The following is an 18,160-nucleotide window of genomic DNA, read 5'->3' as shown; positions in this document are numbered from 1 at the left end:
AAATAGAAAAATACTTCATTCTGTGCCCCCGTTGGCTCTGTGAGGTAGGCTTCATTCTTGCCCTTCTCGCCTCCAGCAGCACCAAGTTGCTCGCCCAGGAGCCTGTCCCGTTGGTGGTCTAAGTGCTGACCAGCCTCGCCTCCCCTGTCCTGCTTGTCTGCGGGTAGAGGGTCTGTGGCCAGGTCTTTCCTAACTTCCTGACTTAGGGTAAGATCAGTGGTTCCAACTCTACTTAAGATTTTGAGCTGTCTCATCACAGTCCTGGAGGATAGTATTTATGGAAAGGCCTGAAGTCATTGACAGCTTGGGGGCAGTGTGACCCAGAAGTCGATTTTAAAAAGGAAACCTTGCAGATTCAGAAACAAGATAATTGCATTATCGTGCAACCCACTCATCTTACCAGAAAGGGAGTTGGAAATCATTCTGGCCAACAAGATGATGCAATTTTCTTTCCTCCTGAGTAAAATAAGCAGGGTTAAGAACCCTGACCTCATACTTTACCCAACATAGGAAGCTCTAACCGGCATCACGGAGACTCATCTGAGATTGACTTTCATAGCACCTCGTGGTCCTGTGTTAGGCGAGTAATACATGTTCTTTAAAACATGCCTTCTGCTGAAAAAGAGAGTGAGAGGCTATCCTCGGCACTTTGCCAAGGGCTCTGTGTGAAGGTGATCAGTGTGTACAAAAGCCCCTTCCCACACTTGTTTGTTCCTCCCGCAGATATGCTGTGCCAGGCACGGTCTCTGCCCTCCGGAGGCAAGCAATCCGAACTGTGGTACAGAATGTTGAGTTCTGGGCTCTGTGCTGGGACCAAATGCCCAGGAGCATTGTTGAGAGCCACTGAAGGTTCTTCGGCCTGAGGCAATGGGAGAAAGTCAGATCCCACGTCTGGTGCCATTGTGACCCCTCCCCTGTAGCTGAGGCACCTGGGGTCAGGCTTCACGGATCAGAACTCAGGTTCTCAAGACCTGATGTTCAGTCACGGCTCCGTGACCAAAATGGGCCTCAGTGAACTGGGTAACCCCTCTGTGGGGGCAGTGAGTACTTTTGAAATGTGAGCATGATAATGGTCTGTACCTCAGACGGAAGTGTGGAAATTCAAGGAGATAGTCTAGGTAATGGGCTTCTTACCACACTCTGTCTCGTTGAATGCTTACAGTGTGCAGGGTCCTGCTGAACCCTTGATAGATCCATTAACTCATAGAACACTCCTGACGACCTATGAACAGGCATTCCTGTTATCCCTATTTTACAGAGAGGAAGACTGAGCATAAGCACTTAGGGTGCCCAAGGCCACAGAGAATGGGCAACAGAGGCAGGATTCAAATCCGGACAGCTGTGGGATTTGGGATTTTATAGCATCCAAGTGCATGAACTCCACTGTTGGCTAAGCTTGGCTTCTCCTGAGTCAAGTGTCCTCGAGGGTCTACTCTGGACATTCCTGCCATTCTCTTTCCCCGGTCCAGACCACTAGCATCCTAAGCTAGGAGTGGCCCACCCTGAGATCAGTGTATCTGCTTTTCTCCAGAGGCAGAGTCCAGACCACAGCCACCAGAGTGATGTCCTTAGGAAAGATTTACGACATCACAGATCACAAGCTGTACCACCGACTTGGCTTGTCGGTAATAGTAGAAATCCACACACTGTGCTCCCTGACAGACCAGATCTGCTGGACTGTAGATTCAAGGAAGGTGTGCAGAGCCTTTCCCCAGCTCCTGGTGGTCCTTGGAGCCACGTCCAAGTGTCATGGAATGGCAGCCAACCTGCCCCCCTGACCAGCCTCCACCCCATCTCCCATGTCTCTGTCCCCCCTTGTCCTGTGCTCCTGCCACAGTGGTGGGCTCTAGGTGAGCCTGGGAGGATCAGGTTTCAGTGGTCAGGCTATTCCTACTCACACTGTCCTTCTAGCTCCTCTCCTCCTTTCCCCCTTTGGCAGCTTCCAGGATCTCACTCCTGAAAGCGCCACTCTGTGAAGATGCTATGGGAGAAGCTTGGCGTGATTCCCCTCTGCACAGCTGCTGGCTGGCTAGCAGGCCCTAGCCTGGGCTTTTATGTCTCCACATCTGGAACGTGCAGCAACAGCTCTAGCTGCCGGGAGGTGAAATGAGACAGCTGTGTGACAAGCTCCCACCACGCCTGGCACATAGTAGGAGCTTAATTGGGTTAATTCCCTTGTCTTTCCACCCCCGCCCCAGCTTTCTGTTCTGCTCTTACCGGCACAGCAAGTAAACTCTAAGGAAAAAACAAAATCAGCAACAAGACACACACACCGAGTTGGCATAGTGAATGTCCCACTTACACGGAGCTATAACTCACCTCCCATAAAATTTACCACTTAAAGTGGTTTTTAGTGTATTCACAAAGTTGCACGATCATGGCTCTTTACTAATCCCAGATATTGTCATCATCCCCCCAAAAAGAAGCCCATCCCCGGGGGCAATCACTGTCCCCTCCCCACTCCCTCTGGCCCTCAGCAACTGCTAGTCTGCCTTCCACCTCCCCCTGGTGTCTCACCAAACCTCAAGCTGGCATTGGTGTTTGGAGTTTGGTGAATATAAATCATTGTTCTACAAAGAAAAGGAAGTAGGACCAAAGGTCCCTTGAAAATCAGGACCTAGTCTTTGCCCTTCTGTGAGCCAGTTGGTCTGCTCCATGCTTCAGGGGTCCCTCCCCTTTCGACTCTCCAAGATCAGACAACTGGGAACTTACGGGGGTCTCTGGCCTCAAGGGCCTCCTGAAGGAGCCAGACCTGGGAGAACCCTAGAGGGACGTTGTGTCCCCGAGGGTGCTCAGAACCCGACCTGAAGCTACCCAAGCCTCCTCCTGGTACAGCAGCCCTGTAGCTCATTGTGTGAAGTCTTTAGTTCTGAAGGTGCCTCCTTGCGGTCCTCCTTTTCCTTTTTGAGGAAATAGAACATGCCAAGAATTTGGCACTGAGTGTTTTGCCTTTTCCCCATCAGAACTGCCTCCCGTTGGCCTTCTCTTCTTGCGGAGACCCCGTGAGAGCTCCCTCTGTAAACCTAGGTTTAAAAATAAATAAATAAATAAAGCAGCTCAAGAAGAATGCCACTCTGACCAGCATAGGAAGAGCACCTGCTGCGCGCGAACTGCCTTGAGGGGATGGGTGCTGCTTGTGGTGGCCCAAATGCCCCTCCGGTGCAGACTGTAGGGCCCTGCCTGCTCGGCCCCAGACACGGAAGAATTCCCTGCCTCAGGGGCCAGCTGTACCCCAGCCCCACCACACCTGCCTGCAAGAATCAGGGAAGCTCCAGCCACTGTCCTTGTATGTTCTCCGACAGGACCAAAATGGGCTGCATCTCATGGGCCTTGGAGGCATCTGGGGGCTGGCACCAACAAAACAGTCTTTTTTTCCATGCACCTACTGTGTGCCAGGCCCCACAGCCCAAGCTCTCTCTGATTGCACTCTTGGGACAGCCTGTGGAGTAGCTGCGGCTGTCCCCGTCCCATGGGTGAAGAGACACAGGTTTCCAGGGGCCACGAGCGCAGTTTCCAAGGCTGCACAACTAGGGAGGCTCACCATGATGCCCCAGGGGTCATGGCATCAGCCAGCCCTGATATCCTTGCATGGCCTTGACCCACCTGAGCCTCCCAGGTCGCCACCTCACAGGTGGTTATGAGAACTGACCTACCTTGTGCACAGAGAACGCCATACATGTGAGGCTAACCCTGTGTCCGTTCCCTTGCTCAGCCTGTTGGTAGGGATCACAGCGGTGTGGGAGGGACTTCTGCAGAGGGCCAACACTGTTTTTTCCAGGGGCCCAGCCCCAGCAGGATGACTGGAGGCCACATCCATTCACTGGCCTCCTGTTTCTCCCTTCAGGAAAGCACCTGGCCATACCTGTTTGGAGTGATTGTTGTCCCGGCTTTGGTCCAGCTGGTGAGCCTGCCCTTTCTCCCTGAGAGCCCACACTACCTGCTCTTTGAGAAGCATGACCAGGCGGGAGCCAAGAAAGGTAGGGGCCCATGGCATTTCCCACACTGTTCCAGCCTCTTCACAGAGTCAGCACTTCAGGACATGCTGGGACCTGGTGCCATTCCTCTCGGCAGGTGCTGTGCTGGGTGCCCCTGGACACTCTGTGTTGCTTTATCTTCCCAGCAGTCTGCAGTGGGGACACAGATCACACAGGGAGCTTGGAAAAGCCAGGGCAGAGCAGGATAAGACCCAGGTCTGCTTACTTCTAGGTGATGTCTCACCATTGCCGCCGCTCAGGTGGTTCCAAGCACAAGACAACACGAACTTATTATCTTAGCGGTTTAGGTCTATTTGGTTCTCTCCTTATATTCTCACTTCTTCACTGCCCAGTTCTGCTGTCCTAACACTCACAGGAGAAGAAATGTGCAAGTGTGGAAAGAGCAGCCATGTCCTGCCGGCCCGGGGCTGGGTGTCAGCATCCCTGCAAAGGAAACAAAGCACACCCGTTTTATGGGAGAGAAACACAACACCCACAATGGGGGTGGGGGCTGGTCTTAGGTCGCTTTCCTTAAATCCCCTGAATGGCAAGATGCTGGGTCAGATGCCAAGCATTCAGAATCAGAGGCATTCCTACAGGGCCCCAAAAAGGCAACCCGTTTTGCCCAGAGATAGACAACATGGAATGAACAAGGCGTCCTTCTTATAGAGGGAGACAGCAGACAGCAGCCCCGTTGCACGGGCGGCAGGAGGGGCTGGGTAAACCTGTGTGGCCTTCACATGCCCCACTCTGCTGCCTGATCTTATTCTAACCTTCCTGAGCCTTGGGACCCTCATCTGTAGGAGGAAATGATAGAAACCTCCCTCTGGGCTTGTTATATATAATGATTAGATGACACATATGAGGTTTGTAGTAACAGTTGCTGTCATTATTCTGAGAACTCTGTCCATTTTCTTATCCCTATCCTATCCTCTGATCTCAATTTCACTAATGTCCACTCTGAGAAAAAAAATTGAGAATTATATAGTCTTTTTTTTAAATTTTTTTATTTTTTATAAACATATATTTTTATTCCCAGGGGTACAGGTCTATGAATCGCCAGGTTTACACACTTCACAGCAAGAATTATATAGTCTTTAATACAATTTGTGCAATGCTTTTTAAAATCCAAACAACCTAAGTACTTTCTGAAGTAACAAATGGGGTATTATTAATTGCCTCTATTTGCCTAGCAGTGTATGGTTGGGATCCATTTTCTCATTTACAATATTCCTGTAAAAACATGGAATCAGAGAACATTTTCATTACCTTTACTGTTTATGCAAAAGAACTGAGGTGTCCAGGGCTGATGTAAGCTGACTGAGGCCGTGGTTCTCAGTTTTTGGTTTCTGGAAGTCTTTAAAAATATGCTGGGAGCTACAGGGGTTCTTCAGGAGACTGCCCAGAGTCACGAAATTCTCAAGAGCATGGCAGTGGGGTTGGCACTTGAGCCCTATCCCCCTCCAGGGGACGCTGGTTAACAGCCCTGCCCCATCTGAGAGCCGCAAGCTTCTAGAGAAGGGCTGGAACCAGAGGAGAGTTTCCTCCCATCCCAACTCCCGCACAAAGGGACATCGGTGGGTTGTGTTCTAGGAGATTCTCTTAGTGTCCATGAAGAGGCAAACCATCCAGAAGTCAGACTGCAGAGTAGGAGGTTGATTGTCAGAAGGGGGAAGCTCTGGAACAAAACCAACATGGCTGAGAAAGAGCCGAGGGGATCTGAGCCCCCAAACTAGACAGGTTATGGGTCAGTGGAAGGTGGTTATTCCTCCAGTTCCATCCCTGCTGCTTCATTGGCAAAACCTCTCAGGAAATGCATCAGTAAGCACAGTCGGAATGGGCAGTGCACGTAAATGCCTGACAGTGAAAAAGCTTTTATGTCACAGCACAGTAGGGAGTGAAGGAGAAGTCCAGTTATAAAAAATGATAAATATTACACGTGTGCTTTACGCAAAGAACAAAGATGTAGTTGGCCTTAGATTGAAAGAGAATTGTGAAATTTGCATCTGTGCCAATAAAAGTAGAGTTTCACACCAGATGTTCAGCAAACGCTGGATATTTACTGTGCGGGGCACTCTGCCTGGTGATGGGGAGAGATGGGGAGCGAGGTGGGAGCATCAGACCAGCATTCCAGCCCTCCAAGGGGCGAGGGCAAGGGTAAGAGGGATGGGAAAACTCATTAATAGCTCATCTCACCTGAGAATTTTGTCATTCTAAGCACTTCACATGTATTAGACCATTCAAGCCTCTCATCTGTGGAAAGCAGATCACATTATTATTCCCATTGTAAAACAGACAAACAAGAACTGAGGGCTGGTTAACTTGACCGAGGACACAAAGCTAGCAGGTGGTGGCCCTGGGATTTGGACACTGATGGTCTTGCTCTGGAACCTCTGAGCATAGACAAAACACACTCTATAACTGAGCACCTTGTTTGGTGATGAGAGGTATGCCTTGTCTGGTCTGTGGGTAATTTGGGGGACAGGGGCCCTGCAACAGTCAGTTACTGCCATAATAATTATCTAACTACCTTGAAACTCATTGGCTTAGGATGATAGTATTTATCATCCCCAAATCTGTGGGTGAACTTCTGTTCATCTTGATAGGCCTTGCCCTCGCAATGCATCTTGTCTTAGCAGAAGTTCTCCAGCATGCCTCGGGGTCCACTGGCTGATCTAGGCTGGCCTTGACTCTGTGCCACATGCCGATCTTCCAGCAGGCTAGTGCAGGCATATTCTCACAGCGAGCACACAGGTCCCAGAGAGGAAGTGGGAAACACAAGTGGTTTTTCAAGCTTCAAGTCAGCTAAGATCCTGTTGGCCAGGGTAACTCATGTGGTCAAGTGCACAGAGTGGGAGGGGGTGCACAGTTATAGAGCAAAGGACACACACGTAGGGAGGTCATGAATCAGGGTCATCGATGCAACCCATGCACTCCACAGCCCTCTTGCAGTCTTTCCTACCCTGCCTCACCTCCGGATCATAGTTGTAGCTGGGTCTCATTTATTGGTGGCCCTCTTGTCAGTTGAGGAGAAGCCCCCAGTGCTTAAAAATAGGGAAAAGGGGTAAGGTGTCCTTACTTCCATTATGAGAAGGAGAGGATATTTAATAGGTAGAAATGAAACATTAGCCTAGGCAGTGTGCTAGGGCAATGCTCCAGACACAGGGGTCAGGAAAGTGGCACTGAGCAGGACCGTTTGGGTTGTAAGAGACAGACGCTGCAGCCTAAGCAGAAGGGAAACTCTTAAGTCCTGTCTCTGTGAGTGGTATTCGAGGTCACCAGAAATTAACATCCTGCTTTCTGGCCCACATTTGACAACAGTGGAAAGATGGATGCAGGAATGGAAGAGATGGGATAAAATGTCACGTTCAGTGACAAAGACTCTTTGGTCACTTGGCTTTAGGTCTGCTGTCTAGGAGAGCCTCCTAAGATGGTATTCATGAACTGACGGGCTCCAGGACAAGCCTGCCCTGAGACACTGAGAACACAGAAGAAGAGAGAATACGTGCTCCTCCAGCCAGACAGACCCCCAGATGAGACAGGAGCCAGGCCATTGCTCTCCCCAACTTACCAATTAGCCCAGTGCCTTCTCACCTCTTGGAGAAGAGTGAGTAAGAGACGGAGTGAATGACATGCTAATGAAATGCCCTCCACGAGGAAAGTCATATCAGGAGCGAGCAATAAGTGCTAGGCAAAATAGAAGTTTATTTCTCTCTTACTCAAGAAAATGTTGAAGGTAGGCTGGCTGTGACTGCTAACGATTCTCCGTGGTGTCAGGGACTTCATTCCTTTTAATCTCTCTACCTGCCATCCTTAGAAGGTGGCCTCATGGTCCAAAGTGGCTGCTGTCACAGCTGCATTCCAGCCAGGAAGAGGAGGGTGAGAGGGAGGGATGACTTGCCCGGCTACTCGAGAAGTCTTGAAGGCTCGCATACTTGGTCTGTTTGGTCAGGACGTGCTCCTGTGGCCTCTCTTAGCTTTCGAGGAGCTTGGGAAATGTTCATTAATGTGCCTATTCTCGGAGAGTCAGAGCTGCTCTGAGGGGAAAGGGGAGAAGGAATGACAACAGCAGTGGACCTGTGGCGGGCTCTGCCGCAGCGTAACCAAGAAGCGTGAGAAGCACTGTTGGATGGGACCCGGCAGACAACCAGACCGAGGCATTCTGGGTGCTCGGAAGGCTGGTAACTTGTGGCTCCTTCCAGAGGGCCCTGTTCTGACAGCCGATGATGCTTAAAGAGGAGGCTGACTGAGCTCTGGAAATGAGCTACAGAACCTGCTCAGCCAAGCTCTGACATGCCTTCATTTGTTGCTCCTAAACCTTCCGTGGCTGTCCCACTCCCATCCTGTGAGGCCTGGCTACCACCTTCTGGTAAAGTCAGCCATCTGCAGCTCACTACATTTCTAATGATGCCTCATGCCTTAGGGAGTATCATGGTGCCTCTTATCTATAGAGGGCCTCAGTGACCCCGGCTGGATGAAGGGGCTGTGCCCCCGAGTATGTCCACATCCTAATCCTCAGAACCTGCGCATGGCACCTTACATGGCCCAAGGGGCTTCACTGATGTAACTAACTCAAGGATCTTGAGGTGGGGAGAGTTGCCTTGGATGGTCTGGATGAACCCTGTGTCATCACAAAGCTCCTTGTGAGTGAAACAGGGAGGAGGGACAGGGTCCGAGAAAGACCTGTGGCCATGGAAGCAGGTGTCAGAGTCAGAGGGAGACTGAGGGTGTCCTACGGGTGCAGGACAGGGCACCTCTCGAGGCTGGAAATGGCCAGCATGTGGAGTCTTCCTGGGAGCCTCCAAAAAGATCGCAGTCCCGTGACACCTCGGTAGCCCTGTGAGACCCGTTGTAGATGTCTGACCACTCATGGAACAACTTGGTGCTGTTTCAAGCCCCTCATTTGTGCTGATTTATTGCAGCCACACAGCAAACTCTGTTAAGGCAGGGACATCAGTGAAGGCTGAACTATGACTCTGTCTTACTTTTAAATATGGTTCCAACATTTTTTTTTACTTGAACTCTCAAAATTGCCAGGTGTTCCAGTTGTTTCTATTTTTCTATTAATAATTGGGCAAAAGGTCTTTGTGCACGAAGCTTTTAAAGATTTTTTTTTTTCCAATGCACCATCCTATTGCCAAAACTTGTGGAGTGCCTCTGACCTCCCAGATTCTCTGCTTTCCTGGAGTCTTCAGGATACCCAAAGCCCAGGGGAGGGACCCGCATTCAGAGGTTGAATAGTTCACTGGGGCCCCACAGCTGGAGACAGCAATGGGCTTCAAACTCCATGTTTGTGCTGCCTTGTGTGTGTGTGTGTGTCTTTGTAATTGTAACACACAGCATATACATACAATACAGACAAGTATATTAGCATAGTTGACCCCTTGGTTGTTGTAATTTATTAAAACCCAGAAAATTTCCTCTGCAATATTACGATTTCCTATATTTGAGCCAGGCTTCAACTCCACATAGGCAGCTTTTACAACAAGGAGTGGTTAAGGAATTGTGTATCTGTATTCAGAACTGAAAATTCCATCCGCCCACTTGGTTCACTTGTTGAATAATTATGTAGCATTATGAAGGCATCCTTAGGACACAGAACATAAAATAAATCCATGTGATCACAAAAGCATGGAAATAATAGACACAAGGAGGACAGCCCAGGAAGAAGGCAGGCATAGGTGGAGATCGCTCTTTTGTGAGGAAGCTGTGTTTTGTGCTGGACAGGCTCTTGATAAGGGAGGACGTCTGCAGCCTCTGACACACCACCGGCATCCACCAAGAACGAAGTCGTGTGCCTGGGAAGGATGCCCCGGGGTGGCCAGCCTCTTCCAGGCCCACTCTTGCCTGGGGACTCTTGGCACACGTGTTCCCCTGGAGATGACAGGAGAGGGGGGAGGGGCGGCTCTAGTGCCCTGTGCTCACCCCTGCCAACTAGAAAGATGGCTCTGCCTCCTGAAGCTGGCAGAGAGACTTGGCAGAAGGAGGAAACGGAGTCCCTCTGAGGTCCTATTCCTGCCTCTGCTCTTAGAAGACCAAGCCTTCTTCCAATGGTGCTCTGTTTACATGTTTATGGGATGCGTGACCTCTGAGTGCCACGCCCCCACACCCCTGGTCTCTCTAGAGTAATTGTCTCTTGGAGTTCCCTTTGCCCTGGCTGGAAAGCCTGCTCGTGGGCTGGTTGCCAAGCAGACAGCCAAGTGCCTTCCTACAAAATACCCAAGGGTCAAAGGGGGCAAAAAACCATAGCTCAGAAACTACCATTAGCTCCCAGGGCACGAAGGCGCATCTTGAAATTATTCATAGCTCCCTTCTAGACAGCTCCCTTCTAGATTCCCTTTAAATTGAGAGAATTGTCAAGGGTTCCAGCCAAGCAAGGGTTGCTTTCTGTATTGTGTCTGTGGTTGGGGCCGATTTTGTGCAGCCCTGAGTCTACTGGGGCTCTCTGCTCCCCCAGAGCTGAAGGAATTGCCTGGAGCCCCAGTTTTCCAGCATGGGGAAGGTCCAGGCCCTCTTCAGGATGTCTTGGAAATCCTGAGCATTTCTGGGCTCCAGACTGTCGAGGGCACTAGCTTCCTTGTGTGCTGCTCTGTCTCGCATCATAAACACCCCAACGTGAACTTCAGCCCCTGCTTTGGTTTCCTCAAACAACGTAGCAGCGGGCACACGCCCCGCATCACTGGAGCATTTAAAGGCATATTGAAGATTTGGGGAAAGGACTCCAGGCACAGGGTCCCTACCGCTCAGACCCTCTTCTTTCCTCTCTCACCACTGCCCATTGTCCCGTCTGCCTTCCAGATGGCTCTGGGGCTCGTCTTCATGTCCTGCTAACACACTTTCCCTTCTGAAGCTGGAATCAGATAGCAGGCAGATTTCAGCAAACACCTTCTCCTCCAAGTGTTGTCAAAATATTTTTCTCAGCCAAGTCACTTCCATCCTTGAGAGACACTCAGGTGTCAGCCCTTAAGTTTCCATGTTCCTCTTCTCTTTGTGCCGCTGTTGTGATGCTCCCTGGCTGTTCGGAAGGCACCCGTGTGTCTCAGCGCCACACTGTGGGCCCAGAGTGGATGGAGAGGCAGCTGGGCTGGGGGTGGCCCTGCTTCCCTGCACGGCACCTGTGAGCCCAGGAGAGTTGCCCATTGCCTTGGACATGGACTCAGTTTTCCCACCCTGTGAAATGGAAGGAGCACAGTGCTTATCGCCAGGGCCCAGAAGGATGCTGAGAAAAGACCTTGGATCTGAGAATGCTCTGTGATGGGCAAAAACATGCAGCAACATTGGAAGCAAGGATTTATAATTGTGTGGCTGAAATCAGCCCATCAGCAAACATTCATGGTAACTCAAGTAGGTCCTGGTTGAGAGGGTGAAGGAAACAACCTCCCGTAGAGGCCATGAGCACCCTGGACCCAGCCATAGCCTCAGGGTCCCACAGATCTCTGGGGCATTGCAAAGATCCTTGCACACCATTCTGTAATACTGGCCCTACCTCAGAGGGCCACGGGGAGGATCCAGAGATGCTGCCCAGGTGGAAATGTCTGTCTTCCTTTTGGTCTAGCTCATTCCCATGCAAGTCTCAGTGCTTCTCCATGGAGCTCAGACTTAGGTGTGTGCGTCACTGACTGTGTCACCCTGGGTTCTCTGAGAAGTGGGTTCCAGGAGAATGAAGCAGCAGGGATTTTTTTCAGAGTTGTCTGTGTAAACGTGAAGGGAGCTTACAGACCGTGAGGCTTGTCAGACCCCCAGTGGGCAAGGGAGGGATGAGGCTGGCAGCATCAAGCCCAGAGGAGTCCTCTGTTCCTAGAACAAGAATGCCTTAGTTTCCCTGCTATGTTCTACCATTGTCTGCAAACAGTCTCTGAAGGGCATGGCTTGAACACCCAGGGTGATGATTTGCAGAGCACAGCGGCTATGGCCCTTGGTCAGATCTGTCCCCATAGCCAGGGGTCTATGGGCACGTTCTGCTGGCCACCACACTGATGGAAGCCACATGCCTCTAGAACCGTGCACTCCACTGAGAAGTGAGACAGGGCAACGCCTTCCCTGAGGTTCCCAGTGCAGGGAGGTGGCCCCATGTTAGGGATTCCCCCCAGAGAAACAGAGCCAAAGGGGTGTGTTATCTGTGTACATATTAAAAATATATAAATATATATGCAGAGAGATTTATTCCAAGGAATTGGCTCTTGTAATTGTGGAAAGTGTTAAGGTGAAAATCTGCAGGGCAGGCTCCCAGGCTGGAGAGCCAGAGAAGAGTCCGGTGTTGCAGGTTAAGTCTGAGGCCATCTGCTGGCAGAATTACCTCTCTTTCTAGGGAGCTCAGTCTTTTTCTCTTTAGGCCTTCAACTGATTGAATGAGGCCCACTTCCATTATGGAGAATAATCTGCTGTACTCAGAGTCTACCAATGTAAACGTATGACTCTCATCTAAAAGCTCTCTTCACCATGATATCTAGACCAGAGTTTGACCAAATAGAGTTGACCCTAAAAAATGTGGGGGTTAGCACTTCCAACCACCTGCACAGTTGAAAATCTATATATGAATTTTGACTCCTCAAAAACTTAACTACTTATAGCCAGCGGTTGCCCAGCTCTGCCATTACTGATAATATGAACAATTAACATGTATATTATATGTAACATGTATTATATACTGTGTTCTTACCATGAAATAAGCTAGAGAAAAGAAAATGTTATGAAGAAAATTATAAGGAAGAGAAAATACAAATAGTACTGTATTTATTTAAAAATCCTTCTGTAAGTCAATCCACACAGATCAGGGGTCAGCTGTGTCTGGGTGCCTTGGCCAGACACTCTTGCACTTGACATTAACCATCATGGTCCCACGCCATCCCTCCCTCCCCTAATCATCTCCCCAGCACTGGCCACGCTGTGTGTCACCGCCTGTTTCTGTCACTCTCCCTCTCTCCCCACACAGTGAAACTCTCAAGGGCAGGGACTGCATCTCCTTTTTCTTTTTTTTTTCTTTTAAGGTTTTATTTATTTATTTGATAAAGAGGCAGAGAGGGAACACAAGCAGAGGGAGTGGGAGAGGGAGAAGCAGCCTCCTGCTGAGCAGGGAGCCCAGTGTGGGGCTCGATCCCAGGAGCCTGGGATCATGACCTGAGCTGAACAACTGAGCCACCCAGGAGCCCTGGGACTGTGTCTTCTTAAGTGCCATGTTCCCCCGCATCCAGTACAGGCTTCCTTTGGCTACACATTGAATAGATAATCAAGGCCTTGAAAAGAAATCAAGCCCTCAAAAGTGTGCTCCAATCTGTTGAATTGGAAAGGTCATTAAAAATACTGAATTTCCCAGAATTCCTTGGCAAGGCATGGGCAAGTAGGCCTCTCCTTTCTACAGATGAGCAACTCAACCCAGAGACATTTGGAAACTTGCCGTCATCCCCAGCCTGGCCATTTATGGGGCTAGAGCTCAAAAGCCAGGCCCCCGGACTCCCAGGAGGGGGATTCTTGTAGTTGCATCCCTTCTGACCTCTCCCAGGTCCCATATGATAAGGATGGAGATGGGGTTCTGGCTGAAAGGCCCCACTTTCTAGGAGGAGGCAGCATAGTCACCCACTCTCAGGACTCACCAGTTCAGAGCCTGCCACTCTCATGAGTAGAGAGGGATCCATGGGTGTACCCAGGCAACAGAACACAGCCCAGAACAGCCCTCCAGATATCTCATAACTTGTTCTTCATGGACTGGGCATTTAATGAAATTACAAGGATGCTGATATTAACATTCCATGAACCAGGGAGCTCCCTGCAAGGAGACTCTTAAGCCCCCAACTTAGGGCTCTGAGACTCATCAGCTTTGATAGAGCGGCCCATGGGTGGGATAGAGCTGGCGGAAACCGGTCAGCAGCAGAACTGCATGTGTGTCCTTGGAGCATCTCTACTATTTAGTTCCCAGGCATCAGTCTCCTTGAGCCCTTCCAGATAGCAGCTACTGAAAGAGACCACAGAATGCAATGTTACCCTCTGGCCAGGGTCAGGAGCCCCGGGCCTGTCACATTGCCTCTCCGGGCTGTGGTGTTTCCACCTGTAGAATCAGGACTGGCCAAGATGCTTTCTTCAGGCTAGTCCGGCTCTGGGTTCTGAGGTCAGGACCTGGCACATTGTGACAGAAGTGATGTCAGTCCCAGGGCTCCTGAAAGCAAGTGCTCAGGGTCTGTTACCACCGACAAACAAGCTCACACAGCACGTGGTCACAAGTGTCATTTCTGGAGTGTCCTGCTTTCCATCTAAGGGGCAGTGAGATGGCACAGAACAATGAGCACTAACTGGGTTCAAAATGGTTCTGACCATTTGAGTTGCCATTATTCTCTAGTGTGGGAGGCAGAACAGAATCCCCCTCCTGAAGGATGGCCACATCCAAATTCCCAGGACCTATGGCTATCGTAGGTTACACGACGACGGCCCTGAGATCACACATGGAATTAAGGTTGCTCATCAACTGACTTCTGAGATGGGGAGATGAGCCCAAGAGGGGCCCATGTGATCACAAGGATTGTCATGGAAAAGGAAGGCAGATGAGAGAACCAGACAGGCAGCAGCACGAGAAGGGTTTGGCCTGAACTTGCTGGCTTTGCAGATGGAGGACAGACAGGACCACAAGCCAAGGAATGCAGGCAGACTGTGGAGCCTGGAAAAGGCAAAGATAGCCTCTCCTAGAGCCTCCAGAAGGAGCACAGCCCTGACAACACCCTGACTGTGGGCCTCCAAGACCCATTGCAGATTCTGACTTCCAGAACCATGAGGTGATAAGTTCACACTGTCCGAAGTCATGGAGTTTGTGCTAATTTGTTACAGCAACACTAGGAGACCAACAGAGGCTAAGTGTGCGGCATCCCTCACCTTAATCATCACCAAGCCTCCCATGTTTCTGCTCCTCCTTTTATAGACACGGAGACAAAGATGCTGAGGGGTTCAGGCACATTATGTCAAGGCCACAGAGCTAGTGCCCTGGTCAGCGCTCCCCTCGGGAAGTGATGAGAAATACTTCAGAGAAGTACTGGATCCTGGGGGTTAGACACAGAGGCGTGGGGCAGTAGGGAGAAAGGGTCAGGCAGACCCCTCACCAACTCTGCGGCCAGCACATCATGGCCACAGAGAGGGTGGACCCCAGAACCTCCATCTCCGAGGCTGAACAGGGGTCACCACCACTCAGGGTGCTGGTGATTTGGTGGACCAGAGGCCAAAGAGGCTCTTTCTCCCTCCTACCTGCATCCTCATTCTCATGGATGGATCTGCAGGCATGGAAGGCCAGGGATCAGCAGGCATGGAAGGCCAGGCAGTGTGGTCTGCAGGCCACAGGGTGACTGGGGACTGAGCCCAGTGGGCAGAATCTGACATTGAATCTAAGTTATGAGTAACCTCCTGGAGTCACTGTTCATTCCATGCCTACTTATTAATGGAGTTTTTGTCATATACCTGGCAAATACTAAGCCCAGGGGGTAAAATATGGAGCAAAACCAGACAGGGCCCCTGATTTCTGAAGCAAGCAGTCAGTGAGGGAGTCTGACAGGAACCAGGCCACCTCACAGATGAGTGTGAGTTGACCCCATGCCAGGAGCTATGAAGGAAGGAGCACAGAGCTCCTTCCTGGGGGACACCCAGAAGAGTTCCTGGGGTGGAAAGATGAGTTGACATAAGGGAATAAAGAAACAGGGCAGGAATCCATCCACAGCTCAAGGTTGATCATAAACCCATGAATACATATGGCTGGCTGGGGCAGACCCTGGCCAAGGGAGGATGCCTGTTTTTGTTGTGGTCATTTGCTTGCTTGTTTTTTTCTTGTAGTAAGTACTTCCACTATTTCTACCTTGGAAAGCTACCACTGTTGGCTGTCGTTCTTCAGGGATAATCCCTGGCTTATCACCTTATTGACACATATGGATTAATTCTCACTGTATAGCCGTGGGTTTATTTCTGGGCTCTCTCTTCTGTTCTCTTGGTCTATATGTCTGTCTTTTTTATGCCAGCACCATCCTGTTTGAATTACAGTAGCTCTGCAGTATATTTTGAAATCAGGAAGCCTGATGTCTCTGCTTTGTTCTTTCTCAAGTTTGTTTTGGCCATTCATGGTCTTTTGTGGCTCCAAATGAATTGTAATGTTATTTTTTTTCTATTTCTATAAAACGTGCCATTGATATTTTAATAAGATAGCATTGAATCTTTCGATGGCCTTAGGTAATATGGCCATTTTGTCAACATTAACTCTTCCAACCATGGACACAGGGCATCTTTCCATTTCTTTGTGTCTCCTTTCATTTTTTCATCAGTGTTTTCAGTGTAAAAGTCTTTCTCCTCCTTAGGTAACCTTATTCCTAAGTATTTTCTTCTTTCTGATGATATTGTAAAGGAGATTATTTTTCTAATTTCCTCTTAGGGAGGTTTGTTATTCATGTATAGAAATGCAACTGATTTTTGCATGTTGATTTTGTATCCTGCAACTGGACTGAATCCATTTGTTCAGTTCTAGCGGTATTTTGGGTGAAGTCTTCAAGGTTTTATGTATATAAGATCATGTTGTCTGCAAACAAGGATGACTTTACTTCTTCCTTTCCAATTTGGATGTCTTTCTTTCCTTTTCTCACCTAATTGTTCTGGCTAGGGCTTCTGAGTAGAAGCCATGAGATTGGGTATCCTTTCCTTGTTCCTGACCTCAGAGAAAAGACTTTCAGTTTCTCACCACTGAGCATGATGTTGACTGTGGGCTGTAGTGTCTTCTGAATACAGGATAACTAGAAAACTGGGTATCTATATGCAAAAGAATGAAGTTAGACCCATAGGTTATACCATACATAAAAACCAATTTAAAATAAATTACAGACTTAAATGCAAGACCTGAAACCATAAAAGTCCTTGAAGAAAACAAAAGGAGAAAACTTTCTAATATCAGTTTTGGCAGGAATTTCTTAAATATGATCCCAAAAAGCACAGGCAACAAAAGCAAAAATGGATAAGGGCAACTATATCAAATTAAAAGGCATCTGCACAGCAAAGGAAATAATCAATAGAGAGCAAAGGTAATCTACAGAATGGTAGAAAATATTAGTAAACTGTATGTTTGATAAGGGGCTAATAATATCCAAAAAATAAGAAACTTTTGCAATTCAATAACCAAAAATCTAATAACCTTATTTAAAAATGGGCAAAGAGCTTGGATAGTTATTTCTCCAATGAAGACATATGCTTTACCAATGGACATATGGAAAAAATTTCAACATCCCTAATGATCAGGTAAATTCAAATCAGAACCACAGTGAGATATCACTTCACAGCAACAGGACAGCTGGAGCGGGGGGGTAGGAGGCTTGGTGACCCTGGTGGTGGGTATTATGCTATACATGGAGCACTGGGTGTGGTGCATAAACAATGAATTCTGGAACACTGAAAAGAAATTTTTTAAAAAATAAATAAATAAATAAATAAATAAAACATATATACACATACACACACAAACTCAAAAGGCAAATATTGGCAAGGAAAATGAGGAATTGGAACCCTTGCACACTGTTGGCGGGAATGCAAAATGATGCAGTCACTATAGAAAACAGTAGGGAGTCTTCTCCAGAAAATGAAAAATAGAAATGCCATTTGACCCAGGAGTCCCACATCCAGGCATTTTTCCAAAAGCATTGAAATCAAGATCTCAAAGAGATATTAGCACTCTTAAATATTTGATGTAGCACCATTCACAGTAGCTGAGGTGTGTAAAAAAAACCTAAATGTCCATTGATAAATGAATGGATAAAGAAGATATGGTATACACGTGCAATAAAATATTATTTGACTTTTAAAAAAGAAGGGAATCCTGTAGTGTGTGACAACATGGATGAACTTGGTGGACATTATGTTGCATGAGATAAGCCAGTCACAGGAGGGAGAGTGCTGCCTGACCTCACTCCCTTAAAATAGCCAAATTAGTCAAGTTCCTAGAACCAACAGTGGCATAGTGGTTGCCAGGTGCTGTGGTAGAGGGGGAGTGGGGAGTTGATATCAGTGGATATAAAGTTGATGCCAGATGTGTGTATTTGAGACATCTGCTGTACAACATTGTGTCTGTTGTGCACTTAAAGACTGTTTTGTGCACTAAAAAACATGTTCAGTGGCAGATCTCATGTTCAGTGTCTTTACCATAATAGAATAATTTTTTAACTTTGTAATAATAAATTATTCAC

At 48.6% G+C, this 18,160-nt stretch overlaps 1 protein-coding gene across 9 annotated transcripts in view; it reads left to right on the top strand.

The window, feature by feature from the left end:
* SLC2A9 (solute carrier family 2 member 9) overlaps window positions 1-18,160 on the top strand; it is a 233,475-nt gene that overhangs the window by 129,223 nt on the left and 86,092 nt on the right. For all 9 annotated transcript variants that reach the window (XM_059380875.1, XM_059380894.1, XM_059380884.1 and 6 more), the window contains one exon: window positions 3,845-3,977. In XM_059380875.1, coding sequence (XP_059236858.1) covers window positions 3,845-3,977 — 133 coding nt within the window. The remainder of the gene's footprint in view (window positions 1-3,844; window positions 3,978-18,160) is intronic.

This window comes from Mustela nigripes, chromosome 1, assembly GCF_022355385.1.
Source record: "Mustela nigripes isolate SB6536 chromosome 1, MUSNIG.SB6536, whole genome shotgun sequence".
NCBI lineage: Eukaryota > Metazoa > Chordata > Mammalia > Carnivora > Mustelidae > Mustela > Mustela nigripes.
This window is presented reverse-complemented; position numbering and strand designations above follow the sequence as displayed.